A 19259-nucleotide genomic window follows, 5' to 3' on the forward strand; every position below is an offset into this window, starting at 1 on the left:
CTGGTCCCTGAACTTACTTTCCATTTATGAGTTTACCTGAGCAGCCTACACATGGGTAAGGTGTTAGAACAGCAAGGGGCTCGGCTTATATCAGCATCACCAATGCCTGCTGCTGTTCTGAGGCCAGCTGCTCACAACCACGCTTTGGGGCCAGTCACCCACAGAGCGCCGGGAACAATTCCTGACTCAGAAATCTGCAGGCTTTTCGTAGAATCACGGATTTGTTTGGGTTGGAAGGGACCTTAAAGCCCACCCAGTTCCAACCCTCTGCCATGGGCAGGGACGCCAACCACCAGACCAGGCTGCCCAAAGCCCCATCCAGCCTGGCCTTGAGCACCTCCAGGGATGGGGCATCCAGAGCTCCTCTGGGCAGCCTGTGCCAGTGCCTCACCACCCTTACAGTGAAGAATTTCCTCCTAACCTCTAATCTAAATCTATCCTCTTTTAGTTTAAGACCATTCCCCCTTGTCCCATCATTATCCCAAGGCACCCCAATAAGAGGAGAAAGGGTCTCCTCTGGGACCAACATGGCTCTTCGAGGGCTAGACAATATAACATCTATGTCGAAATGACTGTATAAAAGCAATTATTTCTTTAGATAGAGTCTGAGGTAATGAGAAGGTTGCCTGACAGACTTATATTTGCATTTCCCAGCATGACACCAAGTGCATGAGCAGAGGGGTGCATCATGGAGACCCAAGACTGAGTAAGACACAGGCTGGGCTGAGCTGAGGGAATCAGAGCTAGAAAAGTCCTTTCTTTTCTGCCTACTGGTTAAAACTCAGCACTGAGGTGCCGAGTTTTGTCTGAAGAAGGATCTGGAAGTTATGTTCCTGAAGAGATCTCAGGAGTGGCTGCCATGCATGTAACTATAATCATCTTTAAGAAGAATAGTAAGGAATCCGCACTGACAAATGCAGTCTGTGACTACTATTAATGCCACTTTTTATCTGTATTAATAAAAGTAATAAGCCCCATTACCACTTATCATTCCTTAGTTGATGCTCTAATAATCTGCCTCCTGCTTGGACTGGTGACTACAAGTCAATGAATACAACAACCGATGTTTCCCCTTAGAAGCACCCTCTCAGTACGTTACGTGGGCTACAATGCGTTTATGGTTTTATATCCATAAGTATCAGTTTTCCCTAGTGAAAATCAAATGAGAACGTAAGAGCAGCTTTATAAGCTCAAAAAAGTTGTCTAGACCAGGATCTTTCAGTGGAGAAAACAGATATTCTTACACTCCTTCCTTTATACAAGGAAGATAGGTAGTGTATTTCCGTATTTCCCTCTAATGCTCTCCCTCCCTTTAACCAAAAGAAGCTTTTAAAGCAAGAGCAAAGCAGAAATGGCAACATTATGTTTCTATAACAGATTTCTCTTTCAGAAATAAAGTACAGCTATGACTAGGAAAAAAAACAGTCTTCATTAAATTGCCAAGTTACATGTGTCTGTTGTAACCTTACCTGACCAGGTGCTACATCAGTTGGATCAGGGCCGTGATGAAACTCTCTATGCAATTTTCCAGAATGCAAGTCTAGTACAAATTGCTTCAGTTTACCTGGAACTCTGGAACAAATTAAACAAACACCCACATGTTTATTAGAAGTTAAGTCCAAACACAGAAGACAAAGTGTACTGTTTAGAGTAGCCAACTTCTGTTCATCTGGCACACTATGTTCACTTTCAAGGGATTAATAGAGGACAGAAAGCAAATGGTTTGTTAAGGTATCCTACCAGCTTCTTTTTCTTTCCACTGTCTCTCGAGAACACAGCAAGTATTTCATCTTTTCAATAACTCCCACCGCGTCGTACTAGCCAATAACTTCATTGTAGACTCACTTCAGCTCCCCACTAACCATAATGTAAGGGAGAACAGCAGGCTCCAAGTGCACAGTTTACAGATACAAATGACAGTTGGGTAGCAGTATTGACAAAACATCTTTGAAAGGTTCTCTACTGCCTGAGTAACTGCATATACGGTAGAGATAAGCACTAAGAGGATATCAATTTAAATCTAATCTGAAATCATCTACTGTCACCCACAGCAAACGTGCTAAACTACAGCATCCAATTTTATTTGCGAGATGTCAAATAGACTAAAAAGCTTAAAAGGAGGAGTTGATCTAATAAGCATCAAGGATGAGATTAAAAAAAATCAACACGAGCAGCACACGTGCAATCAAAAGATTGCTTACGGAGCTAAAAGATGGAGACAGGTTTAGTAGGGAGCCCTTCATTAGGCCAATTAGGGAAGTGGGACAAAGTGGGGTGAGGCTGGCTACCAGCTGTATTCCAGATCATTATTCAACTCTACGGACAAAAAGTAGCGTAAGGCCGAGTCAGAGGGTATCAGCGCAGCAGTGCCACTAACTGTAAGCGAGCGGTAGCACTTTGAGGAACCTCTTCCCTTCCCAGGCAGGATCAGGAATTAGCGCTGAGGTAGAGAAGGGCGTTCATTTCAGCCCAGCTGTACAAACAGCAGGATCGCTGCTCCTTGGGCTCCTAGGAGCCTACGGGTCAGCCATGCTGCTGACGACATTCCTCTCCAACCTCTTCTCCTCCCCTAACGCAGCAAGGGCATTTGGTGCCTACAGCCCCTTGTAGCTCCCCAGTCCTCTCTGAAAAACTCCAGCTGATTTGTTGAACAGTCCCTGTTACCACTTCCAACCTGCAACAGCAGGCTGAATAGGGCCAAGAGGCCAAAGCAGGAGGAAAAAATGCTGCGTGAAGGTCTGATTTGCCTCTGAAGTGGCTGTTCTCCAAATCACAACTCTCTAAAGAGGACAGCAGCAATACCAGTTGAGGAAATCAAAGTATGGGTATCCAAACCCTACAGGTTGGTGGCAGCAGTGATATTACAAGAAAGAAAAGTCTGGGGAAAAAAAAAAGACCAGAAAAATGTACTAAAATGGCAGAAATCCTCACAGGTGAAGAAAAGTCTTAGCATTAAGATTTTAAATGATCTCCAAGCACTCTTCATTTCCAAACCGTTTGTTACATACTTCTAAGTACCAGCTCAATCTCCCAGAGCAAGACTGAATAATTATTTATCACCAAGCAACTGTCTCCAATCCTGACATCTCTCTCATCTTCATTTGTATGTAACAACTGGTACACAAACAGACAAGTAGCTGTCATTATTCTGATAGTGTTTCACAGAAACAGAACGTGTAAAATACATAACGTGGAAGTCGAAACTAAACATCTCTATTACCCCTCTGTAAGAGATAATGATTTATTTTAGGACTGTTTTCAAAGTGACAATGAAAAGAGCGCTTTAAAAATGCAAATTACACTTTTTTTTTTAAAAGCATTGACACATGCAGTGAACACGATCTTCTTCCAAAGAAATAGGAACAGGAGGAGAAAAATAATCACTCTGATTTTCAACATGCATAGCTTAAGGTATTTGAAAAGCACTATTACAGTTAGTATTACAACAAAAAAATCGAAGGACTACACTTTTAGCCTGTGGAGAATTATGGGGAAAAGGTGAGTTTGAACTCTCCTTCCAAACAAACATTTCAGGTAGGAAAATGCCTGCTGGAATGGCAGAATTAGACAAGGTTATGCTGACACTGCATGTTAAATCTGAGCTTTGAATCCTTGGCTTTGACCAAAACACATTATAATTAAAATACTCTGAGTTTCCAAAAGTAAGAATGGGCAAAGATTGAAGTCTCAAAGCCCAGACCCCTAACCAGGGCTTAGCAAGCAGTGTATATGGAGGTATCTCCTTTGAGATAGAAAATGGAATTTAACACAACCTGAAGACAAAAACAGAACACTTGCAGATTTCTTCAGGCCCCTGAAGATGCGTACACATCTTCACTCTTAGCAGAACTGGGGAGAGTAAACATCTGCTTCCAATGACTGTTTTCAAGGCAGCACAATATGAAAAGACAGGCTGATGTAAAGAGGAATTATCAAAGTGGTATTTCACTTCAGCACCCCAACGCTTCTCTCTCATGTATTTTATTGAGATAATCTGCCACTGATCAACTGTTTTACACGCTGCACTTTGAAAACTTCAGAAACCCAGGCAATAAGGATTTCTCTGCCAACATTCCAGGCTAGACTAATGCAGGAAGTTTGGGATCACAGAGCAGGAAAAACCAAACCAACAGGCTTCTTACACAGGGCATTTTACAATAATCATTGCATAACAGCAGTTAGACATTGTGTGTTATTTTAAAGCTTTTAGAGTTAATTGGTACATCTAGAGCGACGGTAGTAAAAATACCACGCCAGGTTCCAAATACTTAACTATTAAGAAAAACAGCAAAACTTTGAAAGAGCAGCCGCCTTCTAAAAACTTAATGTGAGATTCTCTTCTAACATAAAAGCAATGAACTCCATTTAAACAAACACATCACACCCAGTCATACCAACTTAAGACTCTTACATTGACTTGCACACAGGCAGCTTTACCTATCCCAGATTTATTCGTCTTCCTATTATAACCCTATTTAAAATATAGGCATGTGTTTTCCTTTGTTCTTCTCAACAGAAAAAATAACATGCAGAGAGAAGAATACTTACGAGAGGTCACTGAAGTCTGGAAAAACATACATGTGCCTGAAGCTATCGATAGCAATAACCGGACAGTCTGCTGGAGTCTTCTGAATATGGAGGAGGGGGTGCCTGAATTTATCACAGTCAGCATGGAGGAAGTTTATTGTACCTTGAAATTGTGAGCAGAGAAAAATCCATGTTAGGATTTATTTTATTTATCCTGAATCCTACTCTAAGTATTTTCACAAGTAGTACAAAGGTGGAGATACTAAATAGATACAACATGCAAATTTGAAAACAGATTTAAACAACTAGGCACACTAAAATAACAGATTTTCTGAAAGTGTTTTTGGCTACAACACAAGCTGAAGTTTTGTTTTAATGCCCTCTCTAACTGTATGAAATTGGTGAGACATGGACAATTTCTGAAATAGTTCCTTAATAATAAATTGTTTCAACTTTAATCACTTCTAGAGGAATCAATCCTCACCGTCAAGAAGCACATAAAACTAGGCTTCTGTTTGACCTTTGCTTCCATTCTACATTGAGTTCATCTGAAAAAAGTCTGTAGCAATAAAGAGTTGATACAAACCTTTTTCACTTATTAACTGTCGTGCAACCTCCTGCTGGAATTTCTCTAAACTCTCCAAGTCATCCTTCATGTGGAAAAGTATGAGAAAAGGAAGGCCTTCTTCTGTCAGTTCCTGCACAGAAAACAAAAGACAAGATTCATTTCTTCCATTTCCTAAATACACTTAAGTGATTCCAGCAATTTTCAAAGTCAGCAAGATCTCTGATTTATAAAGACCAGAAAAAGATATAATTAAGGACATTAACTGCTGACCTTTCATCTAAGACACCCATTTTACACAGGTAACTGTTTCTTTCCCCTTTATCATATGTAGCAGTAAAACGATGCAAGTATTTCATTATTAACATTTTAGAAGTTGGTGACTTCTTAGCATAACTCAACAAATGAGTATCTTTAACTATCTCCCATCCTTAAGAAAAAAAAAAGCAGAAGCTAATGACATGACCGTACCGTTTACAATCAAGCACTACTCTTTTGCCAATGAGCGCGTCCTGACTGGTCAACTGTGTAAAGCATCGTTATGAAACTCACATGCTGATACATCACTAAAGGTGAGAAACAAATGAAAATCTTTGTTGGACAGGCAAGCTTTAGTTCCTCGTTAGGAATGCATTCTTGCACCCCGAGTGCCTTCCAAAAATCTCTCTCCAGTGACAGATAATTGTATCAACTCCTGAAATATTTTATTCAGGAATTTTCTTTTATTCAAAACCAAAACAAAACATGAACTACACATATTTGCTTGCTTCAGAAGTCATTTTTTTTTGAGTCAAACGCCAGTTCAATTTACTAGAGACCAACTGAAGAAAGTCATTTACCAAAGGAAATGCCTACGATCTCACTTATCTTTCATTTGCACAACTGGTATACAAGCAAGTGCTGTTGCTTCTTCGTTTCCATTCTGTATCTGAATAAAGCCTATGCTTTTTGAGAAAGACAGCACTTGACAGCACTTCTACCACCAAATACAGTTTCTTCAGATACTTCCAATCTGCAGCAAGTTGGAAGAAACACTTTCCCTATCAGCATGCAGCCAGTTTCATGGTGGACATGAAATAGCCAGCAGCCTCCTTTCAAGCAAGCCTGCAAATCGAGTCGAAGCTCAGTCTTTTAACAGCAGGTTCCAAAAATCCTCATAACTTCAGTGCTCCTGGCAAAACGGAAACTTCCCAACCCATCACTAAAACAACCCCTGATCACATTTGCTCTCATTTTTCATTTAAAATTTATAGTAGAAATTGTTGCATTCATATTGAAGTATTCTGGTACCATAAACGCAGCCTAAGTCACATCACTCCCTAGCTTTTCTCTGTAGTATTGTGCAGTATATATTAAGAGCCTATCTAACTACTATGCAATTTCAGCAGGCAGAAATCCCTATTTTAGCATGTTTAAATTTGTTTGGGTAACAGCAACACTGAAATTTTTAAACAAAGTTGCCAGGCAAAACATCAGGTTGGAATTGAAAATATTTGCCTAAGTAAACGGGAATTGAAGGTTGCAAGAACAACCAGAAAAGCCAAGACACAATGTGATACAGACTGACAGCGACGAACCTTGGCTTCTAAGGCTCAAAAATCCAATTTCACCATGGGAAAAGTACACTGAAAATCTATCTCACAGGTCTAAACACAACGGCATGTGGTATCTTTTACGTGGCAACTGACTGAGTTGCGAATGAAGATTAATATTTGTTTAACTAAGACCTTTCCAATGTAAGTTGGCAGCGTTGACTAGAAGGTCATATTTAAATTGTTTTGTGCATCCCACCCTATTCCTCCCTCATGCAAATTGAAGTGTTCTGCATGCCCAGAGAAGCAGTGTTACATACTGTGCACGTTCAGGATAAAAAATTAAAAACTTGTGTAAACTGAGAACAACGGATTCTTCCGTCATGCGACTGATTCTTTGGTTCAAAACCAACGTGGACAACGTGCTGCAATTCATTACAAACTTAACAGAGTTTCCAGCAGATGCTGTGGCTATATACAAATACTCCCTGAGACGCTTTGACCTTTCTAATTGTTTTTTTCCCTGTTTATTTAACAAAAAAGTTATAATACAGATCTGGAAATAGGTGAAAAAGAAGAGTAAGTCATGAAAGGAAAAATAAAAGCACTGAAAGAAAATAAGGATAATTAGAAGAAAAAATGTTTAAATGCATGCCCCCAAATCCCACTTTATGAATTACAGCTAAAGGCAAAAGCCAAGGAAAAGGACATGCAAACCTAAAAAGATTAAGAAGGTATCGGTGCTTAAATACATTGACCAAAAAAAAAAAACAAAACACGTTTTTTATTATGATTCACCGAAGTAGCCAGCTCCATAGATGGTTAACACTATTTAACTATTATTAGCCACTTTGGAAGTGGCTAACACAGTAACATTTTTCTACTACCAACTTTAACATCAAATTTTAAAAGCTAACTGACTATAATTAAATGATGGTTCACAACTATTTTATTCTTTTGAACTGTCATGGACATGCTCACATGGATATTTTCTACCTTGACTAGAAACGTTTTTTTCAAGGTTGTATTAAGCAAAAAACACTTAAATAATATTTCTCTCTGGATTTTAAAACAAATCAGTATCTTGTCATAACATTTGCAATTTACATGAATAATACAGTCTACCCAAGGTGTTACGCACTCATGTCACTCACATGTACTTACAGACACACATTCTTCTTACACATGTATGCTCTTAGTGTCCAACTGTCCACACTCATCAAGTCTCCAGACACTTTTTATGACCTATATGCATGACTATTTTTTTTTTTTTTTAACACTACCAGACTAAAATGCTATCACAAATTTGCCTCCAGTGAACTTCAAGTCTAACTAAAAAGCTCCAGAACAGCGAAAAAAATCAACGACAACTATTTTCTGCAAAAAGCAAAGCATGCAGAAGGTTGTTGGGCACGAATGAAAGACCCTGAAAGACACATTTTGATTTTGAGAAGGAAATCCCAAAAGTAGAAAGATAGAAAAAAATTCTTACCTCCCCATTTTCAAATGTAATTTCTCGAACTAGTGGTACACATTTATCTTGTGTCCATGCATAAATCAAATCAAAATTGGTTAGAGAGCCTAAATATACCATATCTGGGGCATTTTCCTGTTGAAAAGAAAAATACTAGTTGAGAAACAGTAAAAATGACATTCCTACTGACCTGACATAAAGGTGACAATGTCTAGACAAATATTAAAAACCAATCTTATGCCCATATTCAACTGCCATGCATGTAACACTTCTATAAACTAAGTTACAGAAATACAAGCAAATAATTGCACGATCACTTATGCAATCAACTCCACTTCCTAAGATAACCTATGGGGAATTAAATTCTGCCAGGTGGAGAAATAACTCCATACCTAAAAATACCCTATTTTGTACATACTACCCTACTGCTCCATCATGCATTTACATCAGATGTAAACTAAATGCAGATACTAAGCTCCTTCATGCTGACAGTTATAAAGAATCACCAAAAAAAACCCACAACATAAAACAAACACACACGAAGTCCTCTAGGACTTGAAATTGGTATTTTACATTTGCTTTGCCAAAGATATGAATAAATAATTTTCCTTTCCGTTTCCTTTGTTCGCTAGTAGTTATAACTCAGTGTTCAGTGCTACCAACTTTTAAATGTAATTAAAGTTTTGGTTAACACCAAGTAAAGCACAGTTGCTGTGGTTTGACCCAGCCGGCACCCAGCCGAAACCAGGACAACAGCTTAGTAAGCTGAGGGCATGATTAAGCACACATTGATTCAGAAATGCCATATAAGCCTTGTAACTTAATAAAATGTTTTGGCAGAAAAAGGTTTGAAGTCCCCTTTCCCCTTAGGTCATTGCCTTTTTTTTAAATTTTGTTATTATTATGTAAGCAACATTTTTTTACATATTTCAGAAAGGAGCATATGTGCAAATATTATGTTTCTAAGAAGTCTTGCAGATCTTTCTCCGTACTGAATTTTTCCTCAAGTTAAACTATGGGAGTTTGTTAACAGGCTGTTAATTTCTACTATTTTTTTTTTAAATGAAGAAAATAGCTTTTAGCTCCCAAATGAGCTAAGCCACATAAGACAGGCAAGTTATAGTCAGAAAATTGCCACTTGCATTGAGAAATGGAAGGTTTACCAAATGTTGAACTTCAGACTTTTTTTTTTAAAAGACATCTACAGGACACAAAATATCTATATATACCTATATAGGTATATACGAGATAAATTGACTGCTTTACTACAGAAAAAAACAATTTCTGGACACTGAAATAAAAAATGTCAAATATAGGTTTTGCACACTTAATTAGCAACAAATGACATCGAGATATTTTTCACTGGCTCTGAAACACCAGCTCCTATGACCCTATTTCTCACTCTGTTTAACAATGAAATAAAAGTAAGATTAAAGATGCAGCAACATACTGAATGGTGTGAATATAGTCTCCGTTAGTTCATATTCATATATAAAGAAAATTAGCAAAATAAAATACATAGTTACACTTACCCCTGGTGGCTTGTAGATTATATTGTCTCCGCTAAATCTCTCTGCTTTTGAAATAGCCCTACAACAAACCAACCAGTAAGCATGTCTCGGTACAGACAAACAAAATAGCTGATACCAAAAATCATATTTTAATTCGCTATCTTCACTACGTTTTTCCTTCAAAATTTGAAGAATCAAAGTGCTTGATCTTTAAAGTAAAGTGACTCCACAGATTCTTGGTCAGGCTAGGTGAGAGGGCAGCAATGGAAGCAGCAAGCCAGATCCGTAAGATGAGAAGTTTGGAGTAAAGGCATCAAAGTGCAAGTGATGAATGCTTGTAGAATTTTGGATATGAGATCAGCAGAGAACAATGTTAATGAATTAATATGACCTTGTAAATTAAAAAAAAAAAGTAATAATTAAATACTCTTTCTTAAGAAAGGAAGTGAGAGAGAAATGGATTTTTATTTGTATTTATTCTTCCTGTTCCACTGTTTACACTGGAAATTTACGTCTTATCTACCTTTATAAAGCAGGGCTTTGCTAAACTCTACTGGCACAGCTAATGAGAAGACAGAGAGCAAACAAGCCCACACTAGATCTGTTCTGAGGATAAAATGGACAGAGAGCACAAGATGCAGCCTGTGGCTTCTGACCACTGATGGTACACGTGTGCCTGGAGAACACATGCAGCTCCTCCTAGACATTCAGCTTAGCATTACACCTTAGTGAATTCCCCCCTCGCCTCTGGCGTGTTTTGTGGTTCCTTAATCCCAACCAAAACAGAGCATCCCGAAAGCTGCTACCTTGAACCCCAGAATTTATCATCTCTTATTTAAAGCGATGGGGTAGGCATGCAACATCAGAGAGATGCCCTGCCTCCTCTGCCATGCCTTGCCGTGCCAGCTTAACTGAAGCTGGCTAAACAGACCCAGCTGGCTGATTATGCCTCCAGAGAATGAGATGAGCCATCTATTTCTTCTCCTTCTTGCACAGAGTAGGAAAGGAAAGCATGTCAACCTCTGGGAAGGTTGACAACCCCTGTTCCAGCTTCTTCAGTTATAGTATCTCTGCTATGGACTCAATATAAACGCTGCTGAAGACTAAGAGGGAAGGGAGGAAAAAAAAGAACAAAGTAAAAATCTTAATTTATTTTGCTGCAGGAGGAAGTAAATCTCCCAGGGGTCTGAAAAGAACTGGAGGGCAAAGCAAAAAAAGACATCACAAGGCTTAATTCAAAGTACCTGTGTTTCATTTACTTTATTTGATCCAGTTATCCTTCTCATAGCAAGTACAAAAGATGCCTTGCCTAGTATGTTACACCTATCACTATTTTCACCAGCTTAGAGATCTGTATTTTAAAATGCATTTTTGTATTCCAGATGTGACTGCTCCAAGAAAAAAAAATTAGGCTTCTTTGTAATCATTATCATCACTGAGGTGAACCACTCACATCCCAATCAATCCTTCACCAAATAACAAGAAAGTGAAGACATCCAAGCCCCTGCCCAATCACTGCTGATAAACTCGTAATACTTTGTTAGGAAATACGAGCTATAGGGTAGGCCTTTTGTGGACCCTCAAGAGTCCTCTTCTGTGTACTTCCATTTCAGTAGCTGCAACTGTGACTGATTTGTTTCAGACAAGTCAAAGCAGGGACATGAGGAGGAAATACTGAATCCCTAAAGATATTTCTTTTCAAAACAACCCAAATGGAAACGCCAGCAGTTTGAGTTTCATCCCTCCTTGAAGCAATACCCTAGAAAGCAAACCTTTTGGAACCATGTAAACCCCTCACATTTGCTTGCTAAAATTAAAACAGTTCTCAGATATGCCACTTTCTTCCCTGAATTATCTACAGTTCATCACAGACCTTTAAGATAAACGTATTTTTTTGGCGGCTTGTTTTCTGTTTCTGCATTTGACTTTGCTGCAGCTCAACAGCACAGAGCCTTGTTTTCCACTCCTATGAACATTTCAGATTTGCCCTACTGTAGTTCTACCTTTAAATACTAGCTCTGGTGTCTCTTCGTCAGTGCACCTCCTACTTCCTTCTGCTTACGACTCTTCTCTCACTCATCTTGCTCTGTGGTCCCCACAAATTGTAACAGAGTTGTAAAGATCAGCTGATTTAAGAATAATTATCTAGATGATCCTGAACTAAGCAGCACTAACGCTGATTAAAAATAAGCTATTACAACTACCTGAGGCCAGAACGGTTTTGACATAGCAGGGAACAGTTCTACCTTGACTGAATTATTTTTTTCCCTGCCAAACTCATCTGTTTCACTTTTAGCCTACCAGAAGTTTGAACACGATGGCTCACATTACTGTCATATCTGCCATACCACAATACCTGCCAAACTCTTTGTCCATACCAAAGTCAGAAATCCCTCACAGGGCCTGTTGGGAGGCTGAGTCAGAAGAGTCCGACTGATCAGGGACAGTTCCCAGTGAAACACTTTGCTATTTATAATCTCAGTAGAAACCACTTATGTAGACTCCCTTGGGAATCTTTTTGCACATTATTTTTTGTAGGAAGCTTGAGAGCTGCAGCCACTCAGAGCTGAAAACACTTAGTTTCCAGGACTGCTGTCTGGAAGGCTTCACTTTAACACTCTAACGGCTCCAGGATAGAAAGGGAACAGAAACAAGGCTGGTGAAGTCAGAAATGACAAGCCTCTTTGCAGGGCCTTAAGTAACAAGGGCAGGTTACAAATAACCAAACTCTGATCTGTTCCATTATGTTTGCTTACTGCCTACATACAAAGGAAAAACAAATAAATAAAAAGCAGCCTCTACTTCAAGAACGGCATCCAACAATTAAATGCTAACAACTGAGTGCTGGGAGACTACTGCTCATTGTACCAGGCTGACAAATAGCAAACCAAGGACTAACAGATTCAAACAATAGCGGAAAGAACCTTAGAAGTATTGTTAGTTTTCTAATTATTCCTTTTTTTTTTTAAAAGGCATTTCTGAAATAAATGATAAAAGCCATTTGAGGGGGTCAAAATAATTCCAAGTTCTATTAGTAACTCAAACTGGCTGCCCTGAGAACCAGAACGGATGCAGTTGTCAGAAAACATGCCTGAGATAATGGCCACATCTTCGGGATGAGACCAACATCAGTTGCACAGGATCTGATTATTCTCCCATGGCCAAGACTGTTTACACAGTCATAGGATATCTAATTAGGAAGTGGAATAAGGGAGAGCCACCTGTACTCCTGTATGTTACAAACACTCCCCTCTTTGCCTCCAAGACTTTTACAAAAAAAAAAAAAAAAGACTTCAAGAGGCATAAGAGACTGACAAAAATTTTTTTTCAGACAGATAAAATTTTCTACCTTGATCCACTTGCTTCACTATTCTTCATTCACTACATTCAATTCAAAAAACCCTTAGGGCAACTGTATGTGGTATAAAAGCTAGTATAATCCATACAAATTCCTGATCTTGCAACTGCGGGTAGATTGCAAACCACTGCATTCACATTAATGCCCAATCACTTCAAATTGGTTGCTGCTGGCACATTAAACACTGCAGAAAGAGTCTATAATTGCATTTTATTATGCTACTTAAAAAGAAAATCACTCACTCCCAATTTATTCTGGTTTCCCCAGTGAATATCTTTTAATATTTTTAAACATTGGTGTAAATCTGTATAACAAGGAGAAATTTGAATTTCTTAAGGTTGTTCCAGGCTAACACCATGTAGCTCATCAGTACAATTGCCTTTCTAAACTGTTAACATGTGCAGAGACATAAAACTTGCATGACACAGACCCAGACACAGAAATCAGGCATTTTTTTCCCCAAACTCAAGAGGAAACAAGCAAGAAACTCCTGAATTACTCTTCAGAAGGAGAAAAAAAAAGGAGAAAAACTATAAAAAGAAAAAAAGACTATGAAAACAGTAACATTGTAAAGAAAAAAATGAGACTGTAAAAAAGAATCAGTCAGTAAAGCTACAAAACTGATAAAGTTTCTGCCCCAACTCTTCCTTACTTATTCCCCTGCAAGGAAGCAGGAGTTTTGCGACAAAACTGCCCAGCAACCTCCCCTAAAACTTGCCCAGTTACATTTAAAATGACTGAGAAAGAGCAACAAAAAGGAAGAGGAGGTAAATCAGTTAGATTTCACAACAAGCATTAGGATTAGAGTTTTCTTCCTCCTTCTCCTGCACTTTTCTCAGTGTATTTATCTGAGGATGCCTAGTCTCTTCAGTTATACCACACTGAAATTATTAAAAGAAGTCCATTTAATTAAGCCATATACAGTTCATTAACATAATTTCAGTAATGAAGTCATGTAATTGAAGCATTAAAAAAAACTTACCCAAAGGCAGACAGGAATACACAATCATCATGCAAAATATTCGCTACTCTTTCAAAAGTTCTGTAATTGTCAGAGTCCTTTTGCTCAAAGTATCCAATGATATTTCTTCTACTGCGCTGTAAAAGCAAAGGTTACATTAGAAGTTACCTCAAATTACCAGAAACTATCAATACTCCCTAATGACATTAAATACAGAAATGCTGTTCATTCAACAGTCAACCATACAAAACATTTCTTCTTGCAGTCAGATGGTGTGTATTAATACAAAGACTAATATTTTAATTTTCAGAAGCCTTACTATGAATATTTTTCCAGTGAGAAATATTCAAAGTATCACCTTGTCAAATACAAGATACAATTCCTTTCAAGTGATTAAAAGTAAAATAAGTAATTTGGTAGTGGTGTTACTGTAACAAAACTAATGCAGTTGGAAGAGTTATCATCTTGGAATAATTCCTAATACTGGAAGTAATCTTTTTTTTTTTTTTAATGCTCATTCAAAAAGTCACTCACAATATTTCCGAATGGAAAATCCCCAAAGTATTAAACATGTACTTCAAGTACATTATCTTTCCCTTGTTCAACATAAAACAAAACACAAACATATTTAGGAGGAAGAAAATCAAAATACTTACATCAGCAGTATTAATTTCTTCCAAATCCTGGACCTCCCGAATAGGATTGCTCTTCTGCTGCCTGATATAGTCTGCTATTGCTGTCACAGACCTCTGGCCCCTGTATTCTCTCTTCATCATCATTCCATTCCGGAAGAGCTTCAGTGTTGGGTATTTGCTTATCCTGTATCTCTGAGCTATATCCGCTAAAAACGAAATTCAGAAAAAAAAAACATCCCTGAGCACAGTATCTTATATATTTATTTATACACACACATAGAAGTGTAATCTCTGAGCCAGTAGCCCACCTCTTTAAAGAGCAAACTAAAAAAAGTCACTGTAGGGGAGAGAATGGATAGCAGCTACAGTATGTACCAACCTTCATAAAAAAAAAATGACCAAAATTTAGGTAACTAAAGACTCTGCTAAACTATATTCACATAGTACACTTCTTGTGAACAACTACAAAAAGCAGTTTAAGACTATGACAGTATAACAGGAAAATGAGAATCTTAAAAGCTCCCAAAAATCTGAGTCAATCCACACAGGAACATTTTAATAAAACAAACCAGGCCGTCTTTTTTTAAACTTACTATGATTTTTATCTCACTTACAGTGCTGGAAATGCAGTTGTCACCTCTTCTGTTCTAGAGAATGTGAACGCTGTGCAAAATACTTCTTTTGGCTTAGAAGTCCAGAAGACAGCTGTGACAAATTCTGAGCTGTTCAAGTTTTGAAGGTTTCAGCTTTCAACATTAAGAACATCTGTGTACAAGTAGTGTGGGCATTCCCTTAAAGACTGTTCTTCATTCACATCTGTCCAAGGAGCCCAACTTTATTTTAGACCTGGACTGCCTTCATGAAGCATAGCGCTTCATTCAACAATGCAATATATGTTTGTGTTAATCTAACATAAAAGCACTATTTTCACCCCTATATAACAGATCAGCTATTTAACTATGTTATTTAATTACAAATTTAAAAGAGTAATAATAAACAAAGGTTTTTTAACAATACAGAACAATTAGAAAAGGAGCAAAGAAAGCTGAGCAGAAGTAATGAAGCCCACTTCCTTATGACCCATATCTTCAATCACTACTAATATAATAATCCAGTTCTTCACTACACCTCAGAATATTTCAAGTGTCCCTTTGTCCCTCAATTAATTTGATTAATAATTGGGACACAAAGTTGCAACAGGCATTGGAGGTAGTTCCTAGATATGCACTGACAAGGAAAATATAACCAGTAAGTGGTTAAAGGCATGACAAACAGAATCCATCACTCTTTTTACCACAACCTTTTGTATCGTGCAGAAGCTATTCTTGTACCTCTCCAACATCCAGCAACCACTTTAAACAAAGTTCATAAGTACTTAATAGCTTTGAATGTTTTTCCCTCCTTCAGATGTGGTCAAAATTCAGCAAAAAACTTCAAGAAGTTTTATAAGGAGCAAATGGGGAAACAATGTCATTGTATAAGCTTTGGACTCTTAGGAAAACAGGGCTCAAAACAAATAATAGAGACAAATCATGCAATGCCAAGTAGATTTCCACATCCACTTTCCTTCTGTTTTTTTGTTTGGTTTAATTACGTCCTTCTGTTTTCTCCTCCCCAGAAACGTATCTGAAAACAAAATACCTCAGTACCCGTGTGAAAACTGGGTGTCCTCTATTAAAACAGCAGGGTGGGATACAGTTTACCTAAGCATCAATCATGTTTGTACCTAAAAGCCAACTGAATCTCAAGGTACGATCACTCAGACAATTTTCCAGAGTTGCTTCACCCTCGGAGGTGACTGATTCTAGTCAGCCACTCCTCTCCTGCTTTCCTTTCTGCTTTTTTCTCTCCCAAGGAAAGAGAAAGTGAACTTTCATGGACCTATTTATCCTTCGGAGACACAAGTTTTTTTCAGTCAGCAGAAGAGAGGAAGATACTGAAACTGCGGGCTGAATGCACATCTCACTACCTTCCCCAGGGTCACAGACCAGCCGAGCTGAAGGGACCTCTGGAGGCCACCAGGCCCAACGCCCCTGCCCAAGCAGGGACACCTTCCTACAGCAGGCTGCCCAAGAGGCTTTGGAAGATCTCCAAGGTGGGAGACTCCACAACCTCTCTGAGCAACCCGTACCTGTGCTCTGTCACCTGTACAGTGAACAAGTGCTTCGCGACGTTCAGATGGAACCTCTTGTGTTCCAGTTTGTGCCCTTTGTGCTTATCTTTTCACAAACTCCTTCGATGTCCAGGTGTACATCCCAAGTGACCTGGATTGGCCCCACAGTAGTAGGGCAAGTAAATGAGGGTCAGGCTGGATTCTGACCATGGAACAGTACTGAAAAATGTGAAAATTAACCCTGACAAGAACGTCATTTCTTCTTGATTACACATTTACCACGAAGCAGATTTGCTATCTTACTCCTACTCTTTTTCTTTTTTAAAGAAATGAGACAGAAGTCCTTTGTAAGCTATTATATAAAGGCAGTTGTCACAAGCAACGTACTGAAAATGGGGAGCTAGCTATCTCTTAGCTGCAAAACAAAATTAAAATCTCATGCAACTTATGTCCTCCAGAACATAAAGCTCTCCATCTCATTTCGACTTATTAGAGAACAAAAAACATTCAGTGAGAACACCCAGTGAAACCATCAGCAGCTTTAATTGCCATGAAAAAGTTATCACTTGCAGCTTCAGTTACTGAAAACAATCTTTGTACCAGTCTGAGAACTTAAGATTTGCATGGCCAGGACGAGAACCACACTTACTCCACCAAAACATTCTTGAATATGCCTCCAACCAGTAAGCTTAGGAGCTTCACTAAGCTCCGTTCCTAATGTGCCTCACTACAAAAAAAGACAAAATTGATAGGTTGAATTGTGGTATGAGAAAGGATTTGACCTGTTTCCCTAAATACCCTATTAGATTTTTTTAATGCACTGATTAAAGTTAAGGCAAAGACATTTTATCTCCTTAATTCAGAGTACTTTTATTTCAAATTAATATTAGTTTCTCAAAGAAAGATAAAGTACCTACCAACATATTCACTATTAAGTATCAGATCAATACTTTTTCTTCCTTCCAAATGCTGCTACTTTCTAGCTGAAGTATGTAAGAGCTGCCTGCAAGAAGGATCACTTTGTATTTACTCACGAGAAGAGAAAGTACACCAGCAAACCGGGCATTTGCTGCCTTTCTCTCTTTTTGATAGAAGGACCTTTGGCCTGACTGTCTGGCAGCTTATCAAAATTTGACCAGGGGCTGATGAAAGACAAGGAGCCCTACATATCAAGGTTTCCCCCCCCGGACCTCTCAGAAAGACATTGAGATTAAAGACTGTTACTACACTACAAACCTCCACAGCAAGACAACAAAATTACCTTTTTTTTCCTCACAACATGGACTTTTTCTTCAAAGTATTTCCACAGTTATATGAGGATGCATGTGTTGCAGAGAGTATGTCTTAAGAGATCTTGAACATTACCCGGGACTAAGATTGCAGTCCCTAAAGCTGTGAATCTTCATCAAGCATGGATGTTGTATAACAAAACAATGGTAATAAAATTCCCACTGCCAAGAGTGAATTCAAACATTATTTCATAAGTCAGAACTTGCATGCTCTTTATAAATTACATTGAGATCCCATGAATACTGGTATTTGAACTAACACAGAGAGATGACAGTACCCTACACAAGGAAGTATTTGAAAACCATCCTCTTACAAAATATAAAATGCAAGTGCATGAAAAATTGTTTGAATTCATTCAAAAGTCAAACAGAGTAAATCTTAAATGTTTCATTAAACCCTGGCATTTGATACAGGTAGAGTTAGCATAAGCAGAGCAACTACATTATATTCCTTTTAAAATTGGAAATACATAATGCAAATACGTGGAATATTGTTTGAATTCATTCATAGATCACATTAGTTATAGTAAATCCTAAATTAAATTTTTAAAATATTTCCAGCCATTCTCACTGACCATTTTCTGACGAACAAAGTTATTTGAAACAGATGAGGCTAATCTACCTAAAGAAAGAAAAAGTCTCCCAGCTACAACATCATATTTTCTTTAAATGGTTCAAACCTTGAGTTCATATTTTGCCCAATTACTCATCAAATCACAGGCCTACTGCCTATGCCACCAAAATGGTTTCACACTAGTTACAAGAGGAAGCTACTGACATACTTGACCTTTTTCTCATCTTCTGCGAATCAGAAGCTTAAAGCAGAGCTCAAATGACCGCTGAATTCAAGTGACTCTCTCCTCCCTGTTTCATGTGTGTACATGTTGGCATGAAATCATTCCTAAATCACCCGGACCTTCTCCCATTTATTCAGTATGCTCCAACATGAATGTCTTCATGGTTGCTTATTTCTCTTCACAAATGCACTGTATCAATAGTTATCCTGAGCTACGGAAGAAAAGACCGCCTCTTACAACAGGGATTAGTATCTTCTGTTGTTGTTTTGGGGAAAAATTAGCAAAAAAATACCTTTACATGAAACCTGAAATTTATACTTATGTTCCCTAAGTCTCCAAACTGTTTTCTGAGCAAGCTTAGCCACGAAAACATTCTTTATGAGCTATCTTTTCTGATCCATATTTTTAGCATATGTCTTGCGTGGTCAGCCACTTCTGTTGCTGAGCACCGTGTATTCCTCTACTGAAAGGAATGATGAAATCCATGGGGGGGCATG

At 38.3% G+C, this 19259-nt stretch overlaps 1 protein-coding gene across 2 annotated transcripts in view; it reads right to left on the reverse strand.

Moving 5' to 3' along the window:
- The window catches only part of ERP44 (endoplasmic reticulum protein 44), a 52472-nt gene that overhangs the window by 1622 nt on the left and 31591 nt on the right, over window positions 1-19259 (reverse strand). For both annotated transcript variants that reach the window (XM_083822754.1, XM_083822755.1), the window contains exons 5-11: window positions 14585-14769; window positions 13950-14065; window positions 9631-9688; window positions 8117-8233; window positions 5114-5225; window positions 4549-4690; window positions 1470-1572 (exon numbers count right to left, since the gene is read on the reverse strand). In XM_083822754.1, coding sequence (XP_083678880.1) covers window positions 1470-1572; window positions 4549-4690; window positions 5114-5225; window positions 8117-8233; window positions 9631-9688; window positions 13950-14065; window positions 14585-14769 — 833 coding nt within the window. The remainder of the gene's footprint in view (window positions 1-1469; window positions 1573-4548; window positions 4691-5113; window positions 5226-8116; window positions 8234-9630; window positions 9689-13949; window positions 14066-14584; window positions 14770-19259) is intronic.

The sequence above is a fragment of the Anser anser genome (genome assembly GCF_964211835.1).
Source record: "Anser anser genome assembly, chromosome: 2".
NCBI lineage: Eukaryota > Metazoa > Chordata > Aves > Anseriformes > Anatidae > Anser > Anser anser.